This window comes from Zosterops lateralis (assembly GCF_965231275.1).
Source record: "Zosterops lateralis genome assembly, chromosome: 7".
Classification (NCBI taxonomy): domain Eukaryota; kingdom Metazoa; phylum Chordata; class Aves; order Passeriformes; family Zosteropidae; genus Zosterops; species Zosterops lateralis.
The window spans coordinates 13,871,121-13,897,771 of NC_139767.1; the positions used below are offsets into that span (position 1 = coordinate 13,871,121).

Here is a 26,651-nt window from a genome sequence, read left to right on the forward strand (position 1 = left end):
TGAATGTTGTGCATTTTCCTGCAGAGAAATAGTTAGAGGTAAGTCAGCCGTCTGTTTCAAAATGAGCTGGTGTCTAACACCACTCAAAAAAGGATTTGGAAAATGCTTCTCTCCATTTGATTGTGAGAAAAGCAGAATGTGTTTAACAACTTTTCTTCACTGCATATCTGAAGTTAAATCTCTGTGGTATGATGATGTTTGTTTTCAGTCTAAGGCCTGAAAAACAGGGATGCTTTTATATATACCAGTAACTTTTGAAAAATTTCTCTTAGAGAAAATTAATTCTCACTTCTCTTAAATATTTGCTTGTCCAATTCCTTGTCAAATTTTATTTTGCCCTTTGTTTGATCTTTTTCAGAGTTTGGATGCAGACAAGCCTGTGGCACCAGTGAAGAGGTCACCTCTCCGCCAGGAAACCAATCTTGCCAACTTCTCATATCGCTTCTCCATGTACAATTTAAATGGTTTGTTGAATTATTTATCACGTATAGTTTAAAAACAATAGTAAATCCAGCTATAAATTAAAATATTGCAAAATATAAGAACATTTGAATACACTTACAGCTGAGATGAGAACGTATTTGCTGAAGGCATTGCTTTCTAGTGTCCTTTTTTTTCAAGTATTTGAGTCTTTTAAAGCAGTATCTTTTAAAGCACCTAGTATCTGAGAGCTGTAGTATAGTATTTGCATAAAAAAGCTTGTTCTGGGACCTGGTCTCATGAAGGAATGAATTAATGTGTATCTGTTAACCAGGTAGAAAGAGCATCTTTTTTTGTGGAACAGGATGCAGGAATATAGCTATGGAATACTTTCAGGATAAACAGAATGAAACCTTAATTTAAAGGTTTGAGTCCTATATATAGTATTCTTGTTTTTGTTTTTTTAAAGCAGTTGCATTACTTTAGCAGAAAATGCTTAGCAAAACATCTACACTTTTTCAAAAAGTGAGGCATGATATTATGCAAATGCATTTTTACATTCCCTTCACAGGAAAGCAGTTTAAACTTTTCAGATGTAATCTGAACTTTCACAGACTTTCTTTTGCTTACACATGAGTTTAACCTAAACAGTGTGAAAGTTGCACTGGTCAAGGATAGTAGTGCAAATGAATTTCTGTTCAGCAGTGCACAGATATTTTGCCATATAGATGGGAAAAGAAAACACTGCTTCCTTTGCTCTCTTAACCATTTGATTTGATAACACAAAGTGAGGCATTGCAAATGAATTAACTCTGCACATGCTGCCTACTCTTGTTTGTTGCAGAAGCCCTGAATCAGGGGGAGACTGTGGATCTGGATGCCCTGATGGCTGATCTCTGTTCCATAGAGCAGGAACTCAGCAGCATCGGCTCCCATTCAGCAAACAATGCTGCAGTGAAACGCCTTGCCCCAGAGCCCAAAGCTCCAAAACCACCTGCTAGTCGACCTTCCACTAAGCACGGCAGTGTGAAAGGATTGTCCTCCTCCTCCGCTAAGGTGTCCAAACCGCCACATGCCAACGTGTCTCTGGATGACATCACTGCACAGCTAGAGAAGGCCTCTTTGAGCATGGATGAGGCAGCCCAGCAGTCTGTTGCAGAGGACCCCAAGCCAGTGGTTACTGCCCAGCACAGGAGGACAGCGTCTGCTGGCACGGTGAGCGATGCTGAGGTGCGCTCCATCAGTAACTCCTCCCGTTCCAGTGTCACCTCGGCCGCTTCCAGCATGGACTCCCTGGATATCGATAAGGTGACGAGACCTCAGGAACTGGACTTGACATCACAAGGGCAACCAATCACTGAGGTAGGGTGTCACTAATTCAAGATTTTTGTTTGTTCTCTTCAAACTTACACCTCATTCCCTGTGCTGACACTGGTAGCTAAACATCTACAGTGCAGTGGGGTTGACTGAAGACCTGCTTTTACAGGAACTGCACATGTTGAAGCTACTTCTTTCTCTGGTTTTGGTTCTGTCTGCAAGGAAACTTCTTTATAAGAATGTGTTTTGGTTTTTTTAAGAGCTTTCCCCATCTCTTCCTCCTCTCAAGCTAATCAATGCATTTTAAGGTTTTTATAGTTAATATTTTTATTCTAAGTAAATATCACACATTGCCTTTAAATTGGAGGAGTGCACAGCTGTGGAAAAAAGAAAGCACAATTGAGAAACCTCCATTCCTGTTACAGTACAGTTAATACCTGAAACACATGGAGCAATCTGTGGGTGTCTATCTGGAGCTGTACTATACCATTAATTTGCTTCTACTTAATATTCTTGTTTAATGTGTGACAGGAGGAGCTCTTTGAAGCAATACACAACATAGAAAAATAACTGGGCTACAATACAATATTAGCAGATATTCATTTGGGATTTTGATGCTTTGATATTGATTAATCAGAGAGGAAACTTCAGTAAGAGCAGCCAGTTCAGTGAACATTGCAAGTGCTGGTAACTTGTGAGAGAAAATGTGAAAAATGTTCCAGTGAATTTTGAGAACTTAAAATTAGAAGTTCTTTTGTAGAAATACTCTCTGAAACAGAAATCTGACCTGTTAAAATGTCAGTTGTACTAATATGCATGTTCTCTTTCATCAGAGAAAACTGGAACAAGCTGAGTTTATTCTAATCAATAATTAAAACTAATCTGAATGGGCTGAACTGAAAGCATGGTTCTACACATCTGCAACAGAAGTTCATCTGATGTAAAGTGAATGATGCAGGCTTGTCAGTCTTATGATCAACTCATTGAGGTCACACTTTGATTTAAATCTTTATTTGAAATGGTGAGAAATGAATGACAGTTTAGGTCAATCTTCTTTTTGTGTAAAAAGTTTGTGTTCAGTATGCTTTTATTGGAGATTTCATATTGAGTGAAGCAAAACAGATAGAAATTTGCCCTTTGCTCTTTGAAGAGTTAAAATGCAAACCTTTGCATTATTGCTGTAGGCCTAAGTGTTCAAGCCCGGCCTATGACATTGATTATATTTTTGTTTGTTTGAGAATCAGTTTCTTTTTATGGTATGATAAGGCTTATTTTTGGTTAGTGGTTAGTTTTGGGGTTTTTTGAGGTTTTTTTTTTGCATCTCCAGCTGTTATTCATGATTATATGTCTATCTTTATAATGTAGAAAGTTAGGAAGGCTTGCATTTTGGTCTCTTCTCAGGCTAAAATGATGACTTTTGTGAATTAGTTCCTCTAGCTTGCATAGCATAAGAAAAGCATGAATGTTGCATTTTTTGATTTTTAATGCAAGGTGTTTTCTGCAGTTCATCTTGCAGGTCTCCCTCTAGATCTCTCTTTTCCTTTGGGAGGTACATGCTTGAGGCATCAGTACATACAATTGCCCTTCTTGTCTCCCAGGTTTTTCAGTCCTTTGTATCATGAGTAATCAACAAACCACCTGCTGCCCTTAATTAAGTTAATGTTGGTGAGTCAAGGTACAGAGGTCAAGAAGTTTGCTTTGTCTTCACAGGAAGCTAATCTATATTGCTGCAAGTGTTGCAGTTGCTGTTTCAGTTGCTTTCTGAGCTCTTGGGTACTGACTGCAAGGCTCAAAATCATCTCCAAAAGCTTTTCTCAAAGACTTGTGAGGGCTGCCTTTGTACCAACCCAGTGATTGCTTCTCATATAAGAATGTGGCTATTGTTTCTCTGCCCAGATAAGTTGATAAGAATGATTGATTCCTTTGAAGGAGGCAATCAGAAAGTGTCAGTAATTTGAGATCCAGATTCTGCTCTCCTCTTGAGAGCAGAAACCTCTGCATTCATTAATCATCCTGTTTGCTTTGGCTCTATCTCTTCTTTTTAATTTCAGTAGCCTGAGGACAGTGTTCAATCCAAGAAATTGTCTCCAGGTTTACAGAACTGGTATTCAACTATTTAGTGTTAAAATTGTTATGTGATGGGATGGGACTTTTTACTGGAAGTAAGTTTCTTTTCTCATCACTGGTGAACAGAGAAAGGCAAATCACTTTTTTTTTTGAGTTGGTGACAGATTCTGTGGTGGTGTTTTTTAAATGAAAGCAGCTTTTAAATGGATTCTTTGGGGGAATCATTGGGTGTCAACAAAGCCATTTATTTCCGATATCATTCATTTAGTGCCCCAAAACTAGTTTAAGGGTTTATTAATCCTCTTGGCTAGGTTGTGAACCAAAACACCTTTTACCAATAGGGCTGAATTGTACCATCCCACCCACACAGTTGACTCAATGGTGCTGCTTCTAATAGAAAACATCCCTCTGAGGAAATAGCCTTTGAAGAAGTCCTGATGTCCATATAGGGAAAAAACCCAACAGTTTTTTTGCTGAAAGTGGGAGAGGCTGTTTTTTCATGGTCACAGCAGATCTGTTTTGAGATTTGCTATTCTGAAGTAGTGTTTCAAGTTAGCTCTTTTCTTTTGCCTGTCTTCCTTGAGACTGCTTATAGGTGAGCTGACCTTTAAAATTTTTCTTTACTGCTGTGGCTCTTCTGAAAGAGGTCGGTGTCTTGGCAGCTCTGCCCTTTTGACTGATACTTTCTGTCTTCTCCAGGCAGTATGAGTACTTGGAAAAAGTCATCCTTTCTGCTGCAACTTCATGTTACGCTCTTCCCGAGTAAAATGGAAGACAATTTGGATGGGAGGAAATGCTTGTCTGGAAAAGGCAATTAGGCTTTGCACTTGTAAACTTCAGTATTCTATCTTAAAAATAGTTCTGCTAGTATTTAAGAGGTCTCTGACATGGAAGTGCAGGAAAATTCTGTAAAAGAACAGTCATGCGCTGGCCCACTGAAGGTATGTGTGGTCTAGTATACTCTCTGGCTGGTAATAGGGACCAATAATAATGAAAAAAGCTGCAATTCCACAACCACCAGAAACGGGAAGATACAACTCCCCTTTGCCTCTCATGTTCCTTCCTCACAGTTCTTCCTTACACTCTCATCTCCTCCCATGTCCTAACTGGTGCTTAGTACACCAAAACTTTGTGCTTCTGTTCTGGGTCTCATTCTGTGTTATTAAGGTGAACTGCAGAGGCTCAGAGGACTGGTACAGGTTAGCAGGGTTGTAGCCAAGGACAGGAGACTGCAAGGGAGAGCAAGAGCTGACTCATTGGTTGTAACTGATTATTCAGAACTTCTTGCCTGAGCATTTGGACAGGCACCTTAGTGTCTTGTCTTCCTCTTCCTCCTAGCAGCCTGTGCTGTAGGCAATTCCTGGGGTTGCAGACACATCATCATGATGGCAGGTGATAACTGTCAGTGGTCATATTGGCCAGGACCATCCTTGTACTCATTCTGAATTTGTCTTTAGGCTGCTTTGAGGGGAGCTGACTGGAGTTCCCTTGGTTGTCTAAAATCGTGGGTTTATTGGTTGTCATCGTGGTTTAATTTTCTTCCTTTCTTTCTTTCCTTTCTTAGTGCTATCTCTTTAGACACTGTGGATGTTGATGTTTTCAGAGACTACCACTTTGTAGTTTTGAGACCTTGTCTTAGTGGTACTAAGTGTTTTCCGATTGTACTTGCATTCTTGTCTTCAGTCTTCCCTTAAGTATGTATTGTTAGGAAAAAAAAAAAAGGTGTCTCCACTCCACCACCCCACCCTAACCCCCATAATTTTTTGCTAAATTGAAATTTGTCTTTAACGAAATGACTTCACAGATTCTTGCTTGAACAGTATTCTTTCTAAAACTGGTAGGTTGCATTTCATTTTCTCTGTTTTATTTGTCTGGGTGGTATGCACCTTAAAATTTTGTTTCTTCGGTGGGGGGCAATTACTTTACTTGTATGTAGACCAACTTAATGAAGTAATAGCATAAGTTGAAGGTAGGGGAAATGATGTCTCTATGAATAACTTGTTGCCTCCACCCACATTATCTTTTTCTTCTTCCTTTGGTCCCTGTGCCAGCAAGAAGTTCTTTGTTTTCAGTGAGCTGCGCTACAGTAGAAGAAGAAAGCAGAGGGGAGAGAATAGAGAGCTGTGTTGCTGATGCTTCTGTAGCTGTTTGTGTCTGGTGGGTGAAAGGCTCCATTCAGGGTAGTCATTGTAATTGTCCTGCACACACTCACTGAAGAGGTTGCAGATAAGTTTGAAGTCTGCCATCTGGTCTGGCAGAGTTCAGCATCACCCCCATCCTCTTTATGTCTGTAACCCAGTTTGCACAGCTGAGAGATTCTGCACATACAAAGATAATGCAAAATTTAGCTGCTAACACTACATGATGTATCTGCGTTTTATTTTTTAGCTTTTATGTAAACTCATTGTAGTTTTATACTTAATGCATGAGGGGTAAAAATCATGAGAAAAAGAGAGTGCCAGTGCAATAAAGCCACGTGGGTTTTGCTTCACTTGACAGAGAAGGTGGTGTAGAGTAAACATTAATGTTTCTTTCAGGCTAAAAAGGGAGCTTTGGAGGTGGGACAGTTAGTAGCAATTGTCATGTAAGCTTAGCACACTTAAATAAAACTGTACTGGCTAAAAGATCCTTTGGGATAAAATGGAAAACTTGAAATGGACATAAGGGATAATAAAGTTCGTGTTTCGTAGCAATTTTGTTATAGTTCTGATGTGGACATGTTAGCATTTCATTTGCCTGTGCAGTGGTACCCAATTAAAATTATTGAGGGTCATGTTTTATGTGGGATTGCTAAATGCTGCATTGTTTGAAAAGGCAGTTAACTGTTAATGTATGCAGACAAATAAGCTGATGATATATATGGTCTTTGTTAGGCAATGGTGTCTTAAAATAGAGTTGGACTGCTGAATCTCATCTGTTATTTGTAGGTGGTTTAAAGAAGAGTTGTGATCTGTTTTAGCTCTAACAGGAGTAGAGCACTCTTGGCTTTTGTATTTTGGGAGCTTAAAATTTGAGTACTTTTCCTTATGGACCATGTGTTGTGTGGTTAGCAGATGTGAAGGATGTTAGATTCCAGTTTGTGAGAGTGGTCACAGATAAGCAACAAACAAGACATGGCAGAGGTTTGATTTGTGTTTCTTCTAAAGGCTTTAAAAAAAAAAATCATTTCCTGCCAGTTGTGTTATGTCCTTAGTTTAGAACACAAAGTCTATTCTGGAGCGTTTCCAGTTCCGCTTTTCCTAAGCTGAAAATAGTCAATGGAAAGACTTAATTTGAAACACAATTAGACCATTTCTTCCTTTTTCTTTTTTTTCCAATTATTAGTCACAAAGTGTTCTTTAATAAGTCAACAGTAAGGGAAAATTGTGCATATCTGTCATCCTGAAAGATTACTTTGGCTTCCAGTTTTGTTGGCATAAGAAGTGTGAGCCATCCATTTTTCAAATGTTCTTGAAATACATGTAAAATGACTCCTCATTTGCCAGATTTTTGGAAGCTTTCAAAGCATTTTCTGAGATAAACATATGATTTTATAAAATATAAACAGTATTTATGTATTTCAAATAAATAATCAAATGGATAGCTTGGCTATGCATAATTGTCATATGATGCACTGGAACCCAAGGATTGCTAATACACTCTTCCCAATGCCTGCAAACTGGCACATAAACTTTTTTCCACATTATACTTATGGAATCTGCAAAGCAAATGATGGGAAGGGATAATTTTAATTTTTTTAAGCATTTTCAATGGAGATCCAAAGGAGGCATTCTAAAAGTTTTGTTTACTGCACATGCATGGAATGGTAGGTTTCAAAAGTTGGTGTAAATAGATTTAAAATACAGGAAAGGGAAATAAGAATTTAAACGTTATCCTTGTGTTGGTAAATCTTGATTCTCCACTCGGTGGAGTCTGAGCTTATTTTATAGCCGTGCACTTAAAACCTATCCTGTAACTTTTCCACATAGGAGATAACAAATCAAAGTGTAGCAGAAACCATAAAACATGTAAGAATAATTTTTCACACATTGATGAATAAACTTGAAAGTTCCCTCCCGGAAGGAGCAGGACGATGGACAGTGTAATATGTCTTGTTTGACACCACTGGCTGGTAAGACTGATGTCCACTCAAAAATTATAGTTAGGTATATATTGTTAGTGTAATTATGAACACCAAAGGCATTGTCTTTACCTTAAATACACTGTTCTTTGGGGGTTTCTGTGAGGTTGGTCTCTTCTGTGGGCAAGCAACTGAACGACTCACTCTGCTAGCCCAAATGCTGGGTAAATCAGCACACTTTAAAATTAATCTTTGTTTTTATGCCTGTTCCACAGCACTTCAGAAAAATACTTGTGTTTAGGAAGGGTTTCTTGAACAAAAAAAATTGTATCATTAATACAGACAAGCCAAGAAAATGGTTGTTCAAAGGTTTTTTCTCTTACCAGATTTGTCTACAGGAGAAAAAATACCATAGATGAATGACCAAATAAATCTAGGCAGCACACTCTTGGATCTACCCACTAGACTTGAGTTGAGAAATCAGAAGTCTTGCCTAATGATGTTAGCAAACTTTGCCGAAAGTGTGCTGCAGGGGAGTTGTATGCATTGGTTGCAGTTTCCAGTAAAGATATCGGTCTACTAATGATGATTAATTATGGAGCTTTTAAAACAGCTGGTTTCTTTATGGATACACCATTCTGCTTAAAAGAAATTTCTTTACTTTCTCTGCAACATTTGATTCAACTGGAGATGTGAAATACTAAATCTGTAGGAAGTTAGAAACAGATTACTTGTTTGTTCTTGTTTCATGTTGCCAAAAAAGAAATTTGGGACAGATGACAAAAATTAAGAACACAGCCACCAGTTGTGGAACATTAAACTCATAAGAGGAGAAAAGAATTTGTTGTTTTCCTCAGTTATGTATATTCCTAAATTACAGGGTGCAAACTAGGGTTTGCGAGGTTTTTAAAGGAGTTTGAACTCCTCAAAAACAAGACTTCATGTTCCGGAGAAATGATTGAGAGCTGGCCTTTTAGGTGTGTCAGTTTTGAGGATGCTGCATGAGCTGAGCATGTTTGTTATACCATGATATAGTATTTAGTGTTTAGTTTGTTATACTGTAATAAAAGCCTGCAAATACAAAGAAAAACCTTCATTTTTATTTAACCAAATGTACAGGTTTGGTTGGTTTCCTGTGTTGGACACTTACCAGTCATGTTTTTGCAAGTTATTCAATATGTTAGACCAGGCACATCAATGCCTTGCTTATGAATGCAGGTTTTATTTCATTCATGTGGCTTACCTGCTTTTAACAAATAGGGTAGATTTGTGACTTTTAACTCCCTAACTGTGTATACCCATTTTTTAATTTGATCTTTGATTGATTGATCTTTGGATGTTGTTATGTCTACAGTCATTTTGGGCAGAATTTATAGTTTAGAAGTCAACAGCCCTAAAATCAAATTTTTCATAATACAGTTACTTCTTAGAGTATAAGGCAGTGGATTCAAACTAAATTATAGCTTCAATTAAAGCTAGATGTACTCTTATTCTTTAGTTTTCTTAGCTGCTTTGATGTCTTGTTTTCTGTGCTACAGATAGAGCCCTTCACAGGATGAAGTCTCTGATATTCTGTAAGTAATGCAGTTAGGAATCAATTAGTCATAGTTTGGGGTTTTTTCTCTTTCTTGTTTAGATCTTCCACTTACTGCACCTTGTTTTTAGACTGATCAGACAATGATTTTCTGTGAAATTGTACTCCATCTTATTTTTTCTTGGGGTTTTCTTGAAACTTCCTCCCTGCAGACAAACTGTATTTGGGATTTCATGTTTGGTTTATGCAGTTTAGATCCATGCTACTCATGAATTGGGCAGCCTTGCCCTATCTTGTGTTGGAGCTGTTGTTTATGCAGCTGCCTAGTGATTTGGAGCAGCTTTCCCTGGAAAATAATCCTTGTGAATTAGTTGTTCGTTGATCCACTGGACCACATGGTCAAAATTATTGCTGTCCACAGAAAAGATGAGAGCACATGGCTGGGGTAAGGACAGGACTGCCTCTTTCTTGCAGCAGTTTAGTCTTAAATTTCTAAAAAGCAATAGTGAAATGAAGCTTGAATTGAATGTTCACCGGTTTTTACAATCCTTTCTGTCCTGCTCTGTCCTAAGTAACTTGTGCTCAGCAGGGGAGCATCCCAGCCTGACCTGGGGGTGATGGGCCAGCACTGAGTGTACCTCTGCACACAGAGCAGCAGTTTGTTCATCTGAGATGTCCACAGGCATGTTTCTTAAATTACAATGAATTTCAACAGGGTTAGTCTATCAGGACTGGCATGAAGTTATAAAAATCCCTAGCATTTCATAAATACTTGCTGTAAGTTAAGATTTAAAATAATTTTTTTTTTATTCCAGTTGCCTGCAGTGAAATGGAATCCCAGGAGAGAGGGTTGGCTGCTCTTGAGCGCAGAGTAATTGCACCAGGTTCTCCCTTCCCTTGTCTGGCTCCAGCATGTTTTGCAGCAGGCAGGCACTGCAGCTTACAGGAGACTGCTGTACTCTCCCACCATGGAGCATTCTCGATCCTGGCCTGTCTGACTCTAGAGTGAGAGTGTGCAATCCAGCTGAAGGGCTGGTCAGTGCTCTGTGAGAGGTTGTGGCCTCAAGGTTTTTTACTAATTGTGATGCTCCAGGCTTCACTGAGGCTTACTGACTACAACTTGAATTCTGAAGGCTTAGTCTCAGACAAATTTGGCTATCTTCTCATGGGAAAGCACAAAGCAAGACTTAGATTATTGGCAGGAGCATCATCTGTTTCATGGTCAGATGTGCAGAGGTCTTTAAAAAGTCTGTATTTTAAATGATACACATCTTCCTTTCCTTTCTTGGGAATACTTTGTCTAATGCAGATGACTAGTAATCACCCTGTTACAGTGTCCAATCATGGAAAATTTCTCTCAGTTAGTATCATTTGACAGAAATTTTTATAAGCATCTCTAGGATGACCCTGCTTGAGCAAGGGAGGTTGAACCAGATGACCAAGTGTTGTCCATTCCAGCCTTACCCACTCTGTGATTCTGTGAGAACACATTGTGTGCAAAGGGTCAGGAGCTCTGTTACCCAATGCTACTGCTTCAGTTTCTCAGTGCCTGTTTTCCTTTTCTGAGGTTTTAATAAGCATAAACTATACCCTCTTTTGCAACAAATTTTTCCTACTATCTAATCTAAACTTCCTCTGGTGCAACTTGAGGCCTTTTATCTTGTCTTATCTCTTGTTACTTGCAAGAAGAGACTGTCACCCACCTGTTTACACCTCCTTTCAGGTGGTTGTAGAGAGTGATAAGGTGTCTCTTGAACCTCTTTTTTGCTAGATTAAACAACCCCTTTGCAAAGGAAAGCAGAAAATTGATATTTTTAGTTAGATGTTTATCATATTGTGTTCATATGAATAAGTTCCATATGAATGCATAATCTCAAAGAGATTGGAACAAAAAAATCAGTTCTCCTTCCTCATCTTTGGGTCAAAATTACAATTTTTTTTTAATCTTTAATTCTTGAGTTTTCTTTTGGAAATAGTGGATTCTAATTCTTGAAGCTGGAGTCTAAAGAATTCAGTGTAGGGATGTAGTTGAAATGGAAGCTACAATAATCTTTTCAACAAAGTTTTGCAAGCATACAGCTCTCTATTGAACACTGTATACTGAGTTTCCCTGATTTTTAGTTTGTTTCTTAGGGACAGAGAATGCTTTTTAAAAAGGATTTTGTAGTGTTTCTCAACTGTGATATTAAATCCAAAATAGTGGCACAAGAGTGCCACCAGCAGGTTTAATTAAACGTGTGTATTTATTGTTAAATTATTAAAGAATTTTGCAAGAAACATGGCAAGATAATTACATGGACAAGTCCTCAGTGTGCTCTTATTGCCTTTTCTTTTAATGTACGAAGGTAAGTTATTCTACTGTACAGACCTTGAATGAATGGTGTCTTTGAATGTACAGATAGTATTTAACAAAAAAGGAAGTTTTTTTATTTAACATATTTAAGGCATTAGAACAGTAAGATAAAATATTTCAGAAGATCACCAGGTCATCTTTTCCTTACAATTCCCACCTCAGTTTTTGATCATTATTTATAAACTGTCGGTGTAAAGAACACATTTGACACCTTTCAGACTGTATTGTACTGTTTTTAAACTCTGTATGCCTGTATTCTCAGCCCTTACCTCAAAATGAAAGGAATTAGATACAACTCAGTCTCTTAGCGATGAGACTGAATCTTGCTAAATTGATCCCACTTTCCTGTATGAAGTGACAATCAAACATAACAAGAAAATATATCAGTGTTCAGATTTTGCAAAAATATGCAAGTAGAATTGGAGAAAGGAGGCCGTGTGTAATCCAGCATCTTACTTGTGAACCAGTGAGCTGCTGCCATGGCAGGCTGGGCTACACAGCCTTCATGCTTCAGACCTTAGCTAGACAGCCCACCTCTTCTTAAATGCTTTTCTTAAAATTCAGCCATCAGTTATTGGCTGTAAAAAATAAATCTGATATGCTTGATAATTCAATGATAGTTTAGAAATCATTTCAGTTTTGGGGTTCTTTTGAAACTGACTTTCGGCTCAAGACCTTTTAATTTCAAGAATTAAAACAACCCAGTTAATATTACATAATAGAACTGACAAGGATAATAGGTGAGTAAATCTTGAGGTTTTGGCTATGTAGAGCATTACTGTTTTTTTAGTTTAATGCAACAAATTATATTCTGAAAATCTGAAAGGTATTTTCATTTTCCTGGTAGCCCATCTATTCTGTCTAGCAAACATGCTTTGTAGGTATAGGATTGGTGATGGATATAGAAATATTTCAGTATTGAAAAAACTATCTGGCATAAGCAGCTGCTGTGAATTTAAGTACTGTGTTGAGTTTCCTGAAAACACTGAAAGGCAATTTTCAACAGCTGGTCCATGAACATCTGGTATTTAGATCTGGAGGTAGTGGATGTTACATTTCTGTCTTCAAAGAAAGGATATTGGAAATCTTTGATGTCCAAAACATAGTTTGGAGCAAGACTTTAACCCATGTTCTTACAAGCATCAAGGCTAGCTGTCTTTGCTGAATGAACTGCACATGAACACTATTAATTTTTTCAGCTTAGCAGCCTCTAGAACTCTTAAGTGTTTATGCTAATTTTACTCAAATCTAGTTTTCTATGTTGTTGATTATCCTCAGCAGCTAAAGTTTGTTACAGAGACATTAGTAGCCTTATTTACTTGGTTTTGTTACTTCAAATATTTTAATCATCATATCTGAATTTTTGTAAGTAAAATCGGTTTTGCACAAAATATTTTTGGGCATAGGTGTTTTGGCATCACTTGAGAAAGGTATACATTTAACTTTATAGAAAGTTAATTTTCCAATTGCACATCTTTTTTAGTATTTTGAGGATTTTTTATTATTAAACATCCATGGTTTTCAGTGTTACTTGGAATAGTTGCTTTTAGAAGTTAAAATATGACACAGTTCAAAACAATCATCATTGGCTGCTTCTACATGGTGTAAAATGATTTTCCTGGCATTGATAAGTTGTTTTTTTTTTTTTCATTCTTTTTCACTGTTCAGGTTTTTAAACTAGGTTGAGTTCCCTGCAACTTAATTTGAAGCCTCTTCCATATTATGGAGAAGGACTAAACCAAGAATTGAATAGCTTCCTATATATTGTGGTTTCATCTCCAAAAGAAGGGATTTTCTCACAGAAAAGTTCTAAATATATTTGGTACTGGTTGGGAGGCTTCATCTCTGTTTGTTTAGGGAAAGAAGAGTACTTTTTGGAGATTATATAAAGAAACAAACTGAGTGAGTTTTGGGCTACAGTGTTACTGCCTGTCCCAGCTTCCTGGTGTGAAGTCTTGTAGCAAGATTTATATTGACAGATTCCATGTGACAAAAGGAAATCTCTTTTTGCCTCATCAGAGTCCTCTTAGAGTCCATCACTTTTTCCTTCCTGGATGTTTACTGAGCCATGGTATTTTGAGTTCTGCCTGAGTAGTAGTGATGCTGGATTAACTGGGAATTCTGAGTGGAGTCTGGCTTCCTAATAATAATTTAAAATATCAAAGGATAAGTGTTGGTTTTAATATTGTTATAGTGACAGATAGATCCCCTTTTAGTAGAAGATTTTAACATCTGCTAGTGTCTGTTAAGTGCATGGGTTTTTATACACTTAATGGAAATAACTTTAATAAGCTCTTTCATTTCTACTGCATTTACAGTAATAATTTTATACATAAACTTATAACAAAGTATGGCTGTTACTAATGGCCGTATTTCAAGAAAGTTATACTACAAATAAAAAATACAACTTTAAAAAACCCACCAGCATCTAGAAGTAAAGAACTGTAGGCAGTTTTAGACTGTGCACATGTTGTGTACTCTTTGTGTTTGCCTCCCTGTCTGCTGACCTAGAGATATGTGATCTTTCAAAGAATCTGGTAAATTAGAAGTCAGTTCATTTGACTTGGTGTTATTCATGTTGAATTAGCTGCACTGAGTATTTTAGTGACTGCAGGAGGTAAATACTCTTCCAGCACTGTTATAATCTGCTTCTTCTTACAATTTCATGTTTAGTATAAAGTTCTGCATGGTTTCATCTTCTCTGAACCTGTTGACAATTTTGATGCTTCCATTGTGTTGCAGACTACTTTTACCTTCCAACTACATTTAATTCTGGTTGTGGGACAATTTGGAAAAAACCTTTAAATTCAAAATAGCCCCTACGAGAAATGATGGCCTTGTACTGGGGAAGCAGTCAGCTTACTGCAGCAGGATAGAAATATGCATAGCACTGCTGGTGTGGGAGGGACACATACTAGTTTATGGAATTGGAATTAGTTTTATATCCTAGGTGAATCTAAGGTGAGGCACTGAGGGGTAGAGCTTGAGTTCTTGTTGTGATTGGAGCAGGTGGAAGAGCAGATGCTTTTCATGGTGGAAGACTAGAAATGTCTCCCTAGGAGTAATTAATGTTTTGGTCTTCCTGGATGTCATTACTGTTCTTTTTAGTCTAGTGAAGTACTTGGGGCAGAAAAGTAGGTTAATTTGTTTGGCAAGATCAGGTATTTATATTGTCAGAGCTTTGATATGTATTTCAAGTCCTTAAGTAGAGAGGAAGAGTGGGCTATTTAGATCCTTTGTGTGGGCCATTGTGATTGTACTATCTAGACAAAAATAATAAAATATTTATCTTCCCCTGAACAATGGTATATTCTAGGAGCAACATCTGTCTACCTCAAAGCTTGATGTTCAAGCTGAAGTCTTTCTTTGAAATAGACTAAATGCTTTAAAACTGGATTGTGAGAGTAACACATTGTTCTAAAATGAATTAATGTACCTACTGGTTTGTGCATGCCAAATATTTAAAAACTCTTATGTGCTTTTACTGTTTAGCTGAGCTGTAATTTCTAGAACTTGGGCTTTTGGGTTGCTTTGCTACTTCTGCTCATTCTAACTTTTGGGTATATGTGGTACTGCAGAATTTGTTGTAGGGTAGGAAGAAGCCATGCACAAAATATGTATGGAAAAGAGCTGTTGCCTTCCTAGGCATCTTAGCTCTGCAACTCCGATTCATATAGGTAGTTGTCATCACACTGGTGTTCCACATTTTACTGGCCACACCCTATTCCTGTAAAATATAATTATCAAAGTTTCAAGTGGCTATTATGTTGTAAGAAGGATATGGCAATATGGCATTCCCATTTTTAGACAGAAGTTCCTTAGTGGAGAGAATGCAGTCAAATGGAAGATACCAGCAGCCAAAATGACCAAAACAGGAGGAAGGTTAACTGGCCTATCTTGAACTTCCCTGTAGGTGAAATATTCTCCAGCAAATAGTATTTCCTTTAAGGAGAGATTCAATATCCTTTCTTTATCCTGGCACTATTGTTGACTTAGAGGCTAAGACAGAAGGTGACTAAACTCTAAGGAAGAGGCTGCAAGTGTACATTGTAATGTTCCTTCTGCTGCACTGCTCCATTCACCAAGAAAGTGATCCATATTAATTAGAGTCCATGATGACTGACAAGAACTCTATGTAGCAACTCGTAAAAGAGTTTCCTTGAATTTGTCACTGGATTTTTGTGCATACTTTTGGGGTTTGGATCGAGCCAACCATTTTGTTCTGCAAGTTGTGCAGCAATATGTTGTAATGAGTCCATCCTAAACTGACTCTGTGGGAAGTTAGAGCCTCTGTGAGACAGGATACAATTCAGTATGACTATAAATAATTATACTGGGTTTTACACACCCTCAGCAGCGTGGCTTGAACTAGGCAGTGCTGCTGTGCATCTAAAATATATGATGTAAATACAGACTAATTAATATGTAAGCAGAAAAATCTTAATTCACTCTCTGACATAAGCTGTGTCTGTATTAGTGGCTAAATACCCAGGTGGAGCTTTGGCTGGAGCCTGGGTTTAACTTCACATGCTGTGTGGAGCCTTTTCTGAGGTATAACTTTTAAAGCCTCATTGAGATCCTTAATTGCTCATCACAGCATGTGGCAGTCACATTGAGTAAACTCTCCCTGCAGGAACTGTATTCACCAAACTATTTGATACTGCCTTGCATGAAGTTGTAGACACAGGCTCATTTTTTTCAGACTACACCTTATTGTGGTACTGAGGAAGAGGTGGGATTCTGTATTGCTAATTACTGAACAAAAGTATAGTAGGCATGTGTAGTTGTTACACCTTGTTCTGTATAGCACTGAAACCAATGAAACAAATAAGGCTGAGATAATTGTAACCACATGGGACAAAACTTGCAGTATGGGGAGATTTACTTCATGCTCTTTTAAGTTCTTTAAATGCTCTTGTTAAGTGCCACAGTACTGGTCTAATTTCCTTAGCAGACTGGACTCTGTGGTCTGCAAATCGCTGCATGGTGATGGTTTTGCCTGTAGCAGGTGCTGGAGAAGATAATCACTCTGGGATCTGTCATTAACTGATTTCTGTCTTTCTCTACTGGTTGCTTCCCCTCTAGTGATTTTGCTTCCCATTTTGAAAACAGATGAAAATCTATTTTCTGCTGATTAATCTTCCCAAGAGAAGCACAGGGATTTGTAATTTTATAATTTGGACTATACAAGAGAAGAGAGACTTAAGTCCTTTAAAAAAAAAAAGACATGAAAGGTTGGTTTGTTGTTGTGGTAATATCTTTTTTCATTAAGAATGAGGGAGCAACCTGTGTAGAAAGCGTAAAACCAGGATGTCTCCCAGATGACCAGTTTATAGTGGCTCTGTGTTTGTGTAGTGGAAGTAAAATGTTTAGTTTTAAAAGACTGGACAGGATTTTGAAAAACATTATAAAAGTGTATTTTCTTACTTTTATAGTTCTAAATGTCTTTACAAATAAGTTTTCTCTTGCAGAAAAGAAACCAGTGGCAGGTAAGCAAAAGTTTTCTTAATTCTGTTGTGTGACATTTTGTGCCAGAGAAGATTTAAATAGTGTGTTCTGTTAGCACAATTGCTTTTACATCAGAGTATCAGGCTCATAGTGTTTGGGAATGTTCATGTTTTTATGGGAGGGGAAAAAAAGTGATGATGTAGGGTTTTTTTCATTTAAACTCTGCTTTGTCTTCTGTAATCAAGACACCATAAAATTACTATACTGACTTCCTTTGACTTATGTTCTTTCTCTTTCTTTCTGCACAAGCACTCCTATTTGGACAGGGAAACCTCCCTTCTTCTGCGAAACATTGCAGGAAAGCCTTCTCATTTGCTGACCAAGGTGATGATGCTTCTTTCTACTGTATGTGACTATTTCTATGTAGAAAGAATGCTTTTGGTGTGTGCTATGCTTCTCCACCCCTGCCTTTCCCAAGAACTTCTGCATTTACTTACATGATTCTCCTGATTGTCCAAGGTGTTTTTAAGGGCTGTATTATTTGTTTCTGCAAATTTATCAAAGTGTTCAAGTTCTTGACAAATACTTAATAGCCATATTAGCAGGTAAAATTAGTGGAAAAGGAAATGTACTGAGCTAATTATTTTGTTCCTATTTCCATTTACTGGTTTTAAAAAAGAAAAGATCCTACCTGTGAAAAATGCGTGGGAGTATTTAGTAGTTTTAAAAGCCACTAGTGGCCTTAAAATAATTTCTATTGCTCTATTGAAGACAAACTAGTAAGTAATGGGATATTTATTGTAACATCTTGAATGTTGACTGAATGTAATCTGGGGAGAATATCCTAATGAGACAGTGGTCTAATGAGCCAGGTATGTACAAATCTTGGTTATAAAATCATTTTCTTTACAGGAAAGAGGTCGGTAAAGTACTAAGAGATCACAAATTTTCATTCGACTTGCTAAGAATTATGTCTTCTATATGTATTTCCCTTTCAAACTAGAGGACAAGGGATGGAGCAAGCTATAAATCTTGCATGAAAATATAGGTTAGGATGAAGGACAAATGGCTTCATGTAGCTCAGAACTTTGAATATTTGGTAGCTGAAATGTCAGATGTCTCTGATGCTAATACACACTGCAAAACCATTTCTGTGGGTTTATTTTTTTAATTCAGACATTCTAGTGGAAATATCGCAGGCAAGCCTGAAGAAACAAAATGCAATTTGGTGATCTCAAAACAATAAGGATAATGTTCACTGGGCATAAGTAGTCTGTATTTAGCAATAAAAGTTTTTAGAACTAGTTTACTGCTTTTTCTTAAATACCTTAGTATCTTTCTCAAAATGCTCAGCGTCTGTCTTGACAACAGATTTCCAGGGTGTCTTCCAGAGGACTACAAACAACCAAAAACAAGTGATTTTCTGCTCTTGTGATTGTTTTGCTTAAAATTTAAGTCCATACTTCTGCCTTGACCCACCCCCAATAGCTCCTGGTCCCCCTGCACTGCCCAACAAAGCAGAAAACCACCAAAACAGCAATTGGCTTGATTGCAAATAGATTAACAGTTGTGGCACAAACAGAAACCACAGTTTTCTTTCATCTCCATGTGTCTTCAGAACCTCCCTTCTGGTTGTTTGTATGTGGGATGAGTGTTAGTTACCATACAGGAACTAAATTTTTAAAAGTGCATTAAATGATACCTTTGTGAATTATGACCATAGAGTAGCTCCTGTAAGCATTCTGATACCCTCCGAAGTTAAATGTTTGTATTTCTAAATCTTTGTGTTGGCTTATCAGGCTTTGTAGCTCTTTGATTCAGGTGCTTTTGGTGAGCCTTCTGATTTTCTGAGGATAATGTTGGTCAGCTTGTGACTGTCTCAGTGCAGCAGTGCAGTGCCTTCCACTTCTGACTCCTGAGCACACAGGCCTGGACTGGAACTTACTGGTTCCTTTCTGACCACCTATTCTTCAAGCAGAAATGCATTTAGCAAAATGATGAAGTGGAAGTCCACTTTGCTGCTTAGATCTTTTCAGCTTGCTGTAACATTGGATAAGCCTCTCTGTGAGTGAAGCAATCCCAAGAAAGGGGGCATTTCCTTGTACCAAGGTGTTAGATCAGTTGACTGTAGGATCGTATTGCAGGACTGTGCTGGTGTCCCTGGTGTGTCAAACTGTTTCTTACTATCTTTACCTGTTTCTGCTTCTTCCCCTTCTCTGGTATGTCTGCATCTTATATTAAGACTAGAACCATTTTTGTCCTCTGCTAATATAACTAATAGTAAAATTCTAGCCATGGAATGGATCCCTTCTGCATCACAAACATGCACACACACAGTTCCTGTTGCAGCACAGGGCAGATCTCAGCACAGAAAATGATGTATTTGTTTTGATGAGCTCTTCAGTTTTAGGTATAATTCCAGGTGTTACTGTTCACACAGCATTCAAACCTTTGTTTGAAAACAGAAGTGAAAGCATGTCTGTAAATTAAGTTACTGAATATTGAAAATAAAGCAATGTAGCTTTATTGTGAAATCTGCAAGCTTGTTTCCCTGTAATGAATATTGAAAACTAAGCTTAGTACTGTGAAACTAGAGTACATATGAATAATTTTGAGAATATTAAGGGCTCAAATACATCTCAGTTTTGGCCATGAAAATGGAAATGTAACATGCTGGATTTTGAAGTGAGCATTTCTTCTACTGTTCTGGTGCATGTGAAGCTGAAACTACATTCAGGAAGACAGATGACAGTGATTTAATGAAGTAATGATTCAGATAGTATGTCAGTTTCTGGAGGGAAGGGAACCATGTTATACCTTTTCTTCCCAAAAATCAGGTATTTAATTTTTCTTTTCTTGTTGACCTGAAAGACAAAAATTCTGCTTATGGATGTTCATTCCCTTGGTTTGTAGATTTTGCTTCCTGCACACTGTAATTCCATCAGACTTTTGATTAAATCAGTTGCGATGTTGGCTTCATGCATCTTAGGCCACTCTGATGAAGATGTACTCATTCTTGAATTAAGCATCTGTTTCAGATTTTTGGGTTTTTTTATGCAGTTTAAAAATAACAGCAATTGATTTCTAATCTGCAAAGAATGTAAGGACAATCTAAAAGCTTTCTGAGGAAGTTGTGATGTCCCATGTAATTTTAATGTCACCTTTTATCTTTTTATTACACTGACAACATTATATACTTTGTCATTATAATAAAAACAAAATTTATATATTATTTATATTAATCTATTGTAGTTGCATTGTTAGATAACCAGCCAGTGTTCTGAAATCTGTCTGCCCTGTTCCACAAATCCCTTGAGCATTTGTCCAACTAAAACTCCTTGCCAGTCTGTTACGTTGTGATCATCTTTCCACTCTCTCTTCCTTACTGTGGTTTCTAGGGCCTGTTCTTCCACCTGGTTTGTTTGGGTTTCTTCCTCTCCTTTTCACTGTTTTTCTCCTGGTCCCAGGTCCCAGTACTGTTTCTTGTGTAACTGCCCTGGTGAGAAGCCTGGCCTAGAGCTGTTACCAGGCAAGGCTTGTTCCGAGGCAGGTGGATGATAATGTAGTGCAGATGGCTGCTTCAAGGCATGAAGAGCCAGTGAAATTCCTTTGGACTTTGTATTTCATCACCACCAGCTTTGTTCAAATCTAGTCTGAGTAGTCATTCAGGCAGAGAGCAGAATGCACATCTCTGCTGATTAAGGTTCCTGCCATACCTTGAAGCATAACTTCAAAAGGGCACAAGTCTGCTTGGCAGCATGAACCAGTGGTGCACCTGAGAGGTCAATACCAGATGCAGGCACTCTGCAGCATCTTCCTTAGTGATATGGGGCCTTCATTGCCCTTGCAGACTGTGGGGAAGAAGAGCCAGTATGACATTGAGATACATTTAAAATATAACTGCTGCTTTCCAGTTTCCATTCAGAAGCCATCTTCTGTGTTGAGTTAGGCTTCTAATAGCAAATAGTTTGTGAATGATGAACAAAAAAGTAGAACAAAGGAAAAATTTGGCACTACCCAAGTGTAGTAAAATTGTTATATCTGAGACCTTTTCAGGTGAATACTCAGACACAGCTCCTAAAACAATAGTACCACTTCACAGCCATTTCCATATTTAGTATAATGCAATGTGGTGATGATGCCAGGAATATACCAGAGGTATAGAAAGGGCTGTACTAAACTGGGAAGGCAGAAGGAGGGAATGTGTGGTGAGCCTACATGAGGGAGGATGAACTCCTCACCAGGTGAATGCACACGCACATTTAGTGAGCTTTCAGATACTCGTGTCTTGCTTCACTTTCTGCTTTACCCAGATAGAGGTTGTATAGAGTTATTATGAGAAGAAATGCAATAAACATGCTTTGAGAATGACTGTGAAATACTACTGTAAACACGAGTTCACTGTTTATAAATGAACAATGCCACGATTGCAGCACATTTTTAGGGTAGTAGTATTCTGGTTGTCCTAATGAGTTTATCAGGAAATACGGAAGAACTGCTCTTAATATTCACACCTTTGCTTTTAGTACTGATCACATACACTCTTGGTCTAGTGTTGTTTTTAATGATAAATTAAAGCAATCAACAGAAAAACTTCATTAATGGGATTAATATTCAGACTAATACACATTAAACATGAGGCTAATAAGGATGTCTTGAAGTTTTGGGTAATTAGGTACAAATGGAGATGTTAATAGGGTGTTCTCTGGTCACAGGAACCTCTGTTTCAGTACAAGCTCTGCAAGAAGGAGAGTCCTTGCAAAACAGGTGATTGCCTTTCTACCCAAGGCTAGACTGCAGTTGGGAAAATAAACAGTAGATACCTGATTTTAGTCCTTCAAAAGTCAATGCTACTTGTGTATTTAGTTATCTTCTTATCTGCATTCAAAGAAAAAATTCAGAGGAAAAAAGTAAATATTAAAGAAGAAATTTCTTAGTTTTATGTATTTTGTAGTTTGTGTATCTACCTTGCTAACTTAATGTGGACTTCGGTACTTACCTCTTACTATTTAATTACTGGGTTTTCTAAGTACCTTTTTTAAGTGATGCCCTTCTCCCCAACTTCTTTTTTTCCACTCTATTTCTTACCTCCACAAAATAGATTAGTTAATAACACTTAAACAAAGTAAAATGAAAGAAAAAATAAAACCCCAACTAGAAATGTGAGGCACAAAATCATTTGAGGAAGGTCAGCTCTGCCATTGCACGCATCTTGTATCTTTAATGCTAAAACACTGCTGGAATATCTTGTAACTGCATATTTAATTGGGAACTGAGGGAGGAAACAGTGTTTGTCATTATATTACGGAAATCTTAACTATAATTTTTTGTGTTATTCTTTCTGACATTTCACTGTAGGCTAAAATTATTCAGAACTTAGTTCTGGTATATAAAGGCAAAGAAGAGGTCATTTGTTTAAGACCATTGCACTGAAGAGATATGCATTTTCCATTTGGGTTCACAATATGTTTGAATATTTTTGATTACAGGTTATATACATAAATATGTTGCCAAGTATTCTTTAAATCAGGTGCAACATTTTCCATAACCAAAAGTAATCTTAGTTCAAAGATTCAACATGCAAGTGTAACAATAGTCCCAGAATAGTCCTGTTAAGTGAGGAATTTGTTGCAATTTGACAGTGATGTGTATTGCTATTATAAGAGAATATCCTTTCCCTGCCAGAGGTGAAAATGACTCTCCATTATGTTTTGTGTTTCCAAGGCTTGCTTGTGCCTGTAAAGGCAGTCTAACCAGGGAATGGGGTCTTCTGAATGTTGCCTGCTGTGTCAGTTCTCCAGCTGAGTCTGTGATGGAGCCATGTGTGTGAGTGCTCTGTCAGCAGTAAATGCTGTGCAGGAGAGGCAGGTTCATGGCCATAGCAAGGACTGACATTGTCTGTTCCACATGTGAAGCTGTGACAGCAGAGCAGTTCTGCTATTTACCTGCATCTTTATAACCCTTCAGCAACTCCTGGGACTGTTGCCAGTATTTGCTAGCAAAGGGGAAATAAATACCTAAGTTAGATTTGGTTGGACTGGATGTGCTGGCCTTGTTAGTTGGTGGCATTGAAATAAATGACTGCAATTGCAGTCACCTGTCTCCCTGTGCAGTGGAAAGAGTTGTTAGCTTATTAGTACAAGCTGATGGACTGCACCTGTGCACCTGCTTCCTCCTGGATAGAAGCTGTGTTGCTTTCCTGTACTGGGGGAGGAGAGAGCCTGTGCTGGAATCTAAGTGCTGTTCTTGGGTGGCTTTGGTGGGCAGGGGACTGTTTTCTTGGGCCATTAGGAGAGAAACAGAACACACAGTTGTGAGTTCTGGGGAATTATTAAATTATTTGATTAAGGAATCAAAATACATAGTTCTTCCTCCTTCTCCCATGAAACATCATTTGCCACATCAGCAGTGATGCAGCAGTGGCCTGAGCTTAGTTTATTACTGCTCAAAATAGCTTAAAATCTTTGACTACTATATGATTTCAGAAATTTCAAATTCTTGCTTTCTTTTCCTCGCTGTGTTTTCCAGTTAGTAAATTCAGACCTCTTTTTATAATTTGTTACTGGTTGAAACCAGTTCTTATTTTGATAATTGCAATTCTGTTTTAATTGAAGTTCGGTTTTTTCAAAATTTAAACTGATTTTGTTAAACTCTACTATAAAGTATAAGTAATCCTAATCTCTGCATATTGAATTGAGTAGGAAATTAAAAGTAATTGGTGCATATTAAAGTAGTAAGTCCTTAAAATCTTTGGTCTACATATTTATCTATTTTCAAAAGCATTTTAGGGAATAAACTTTGAGGTCACCAAAGATATTTTTTAGCTGTATTGGCACAGGTGTATGAGAGCCCACAGTGGCTTGTTGCTTGCCCTGGTGTTGCTGCCTGTGCACTGTGGAGGGCAGGTGTTCTTGTTCTTTGCACTGGTGTGCAGTGAAATGGGCTGGAAAACTGTGCTGATTGGGTTAATGAGCAGCTTTTCAAAACTATGAATTACAGTTTCTCCAAATATATGATAAATCAGTCTTTCGCTTCTGCTGATTTCTTGAGGAACAGGTGCGTAGCATCACTTCTAGAAGCTTCCAAGTCTTTCACAGAACCACAGAATAAGCTCAGTTGGAAGGGACCCACAAGGGTCATTGAGTCCAAATGCTGGCCCTGCACAGGAGTCAGGTGACTCCCCAGGAGTCACCCCATGTGCCTGAGAGTGTTGTGCAAGCACTTCTTGAGCTCTGTCTGGCTTGGGGCTGTAAAGGCTCATTTTTTAGTAACAATTTATTTCTACACATTGAAATAGTTAATATTAAAGAAGAATAAAAGATTCTTGCATGGTTTGTTTTTCATAGAATGCTAATCTGATTTAACCTTTCTAAGCTATGGGACACCATTGCTATTGTTAATAAAAAGCCACAGTTCCCTGCAGACCAGTAAAAAAATGTTCCTGGATAGTTCAGTGCCCAGATAAGGTTTCAGGCTCACGTTATTTCTGCTTGTGTCAACTTACTGATTCACTTTATTGAAAAGAATTGAATTTCTCACGAGGCACCATACTGGTCTGTCCAGCTGATGTTTTTTCTGGTGCACAGGATGGTCACAGATGTGAAGGACCAAAAGCTATTAAGAGTGCAATAAATAACAAGAGAACACTCTTTAGCAGTTGGCATGAATGCTAGTAATTTATTGAGAAGTCAAGAACTTAAACTCTGGATTTCAAAATAGCTGAATATTGACTTTTAGAAGAACAGCAACCATCTAAACACATGGTAAAGAAACTATGAATTACATGCTATGAATGAAAAAACTATGAATTCACAGAGGAAAGCAATAGTAAACTAAATGTTTATAGCTTGCTGAATGTTGTGATGGGATATGGTGCACTGGCTCTGGTAAAATAGTATTCTTTCTTAAGGATACTGAATATTTTGGAAGAAATTTGTGTGGTTTTTAATAGGCTTGTTTGTGCTAGAAATTTTAAAGTAATTGTGATGGTTTTAGATATTAATCACAAGGAAGAGCCACAGTTTAAGATTTTGAAAGTCTGAAAAGTGCACATGACATTTTCAAAACAATGGTTGCTTTTTTTAGCTGCATGTTTCAAATGCAATTTCAACAGAAATATCTATTATCTCAAGAATTTAAAAAATTTTATTGCTAGTATTAAAAAGACAGTTTTCTTCAGCATCAACAAATATATTTAAGCTACCTGAATTTTTAATGCATTTCCAATTGTAATAAAAATAGATTATGTAGAAGAGTAAAAGAATGTTTAGTTTGTGTCTTAAAATACTTTAAACAAGGAGAAATACAGGTTGGATTTAGTAAGGATAAAGTGAATGTTCAAACCTCTTACTGCAAACAGATTTAACAGCTTAAAATCTTTCAAACTAATGCATGTAGTATGGAATCCTAGTGCTAAGATATTTGTTTCTGTACTTTGTGTGCTTTTAAATTCAGATACTTCTTGGCATGCTATTTGTGTTTTATGTTGATCAACCAAAAATCTATTGGGTGTACTCCATTGTATATTCTCGTTGAATATGTTTTGTCCTGACCTATGACTGTAAATATGTAATATGCTAAATGTATTTGGTTGCATAAGGCTATTTACAGTGCAGGAGAACAGAGAAATGCCAAATGTCTATACAAAATATGTATCTCCAGTACGTTCCATTAGAGTTAATGGCAGTCGTACCTCTAAATATTAGATAGGAACACTTTTTATCTTAAAAACTAATAGTTTTCATCATCACTAAGAAATAGTTTCAGTTCATGTTTTAAAGCATGGTAGCCTCAAGCCCACTGAAACCTGACTGAAGTTTGTGTTAACTGGAATTGTGTGTTGTGTCCCCATAGGAGGAACAGGCTGCTAAACTGAAAGCTGAGAAGATTAGGGTTGCATTAGAGAAGATTAAAGAAGCACAAGTAAAAAAGGTAAGTTATTTATACCAATTTATAAGATCCTTATTTTATTTTTTTTTAATCTGGAAAATGCAGGCAAACTTCATTTGTGTCTATTACCCTTAAGTTGCCCTTTATAAAATAAGAACATTGTGGTGTTCTAATCTTCAGTGGTAATGAGCTTTCCCATCTAGACTGGACCTAATCAGGAAGATCCTAGGATATGAAATAGCATTATGTTTTTTCTGAAGGAATAGCTTGTTTTTCAGCTCTTGGGAAGATTTTACCAACTTCCACCCAGAACTGAAATGAAGGTCCAGCCTCCTGAACTTGTTCTTGTATATTTTCCAGTCATGTTTAAAATTTCTGCCTGTTTTCTTCATAGCCTTTTCTTCACGAGCCTTTTCCCGTTATGTATAGCAGGACTTGCCAATGCTAAATGGAAGAGAATTATTCCAGACTAAAGGCAGAGATTACCAAATGAAGGAAGTCTACTGCCATTATGATGTGCTCTCAAAGAATATAGAGTGCCCTTAAAAATTAACATTTTTATT

General features: G+C 37.4%; 1 protein-coding gene across 2 annotated transcripts in view; it reads left to right on the forward strand.

Annotated features, from left to right (window-relative positions):
• The window catches only part of RAPH1 (Ras association (RalGDS/AF-6) and pleckstrin homology domains 1), an 88,392-nt gene that overhangs the window by 36,016 nt on the left and 25,725 nt on the right, over window positions 1-26,651 (forward strand). Inside the window, exons 3-6 of one of the 2 annotated variants that reach the window (XM_083864790.1) lie at window positions 359-464; window positions 1,265-1,782; window positions 17,509-17,583; window positions 26,053-26,130. In XM_083864790.1, coding sequence (XP_083720916.1) covers window positions 359-464; window positions 1,265-1,782; window positions 17,509-17,583; window positions 26,053-26,130 — 777 coding nt within the window. The remainder of the gene's footprint in view (window positions 1-358; window positions 465-1,264; window positions 1,783-17,508; window positions 17,584-26,052; window positions 26,131-26,651) is intronic. The other variant, XM_083864791.1, reaches the window with a different exon arrangement.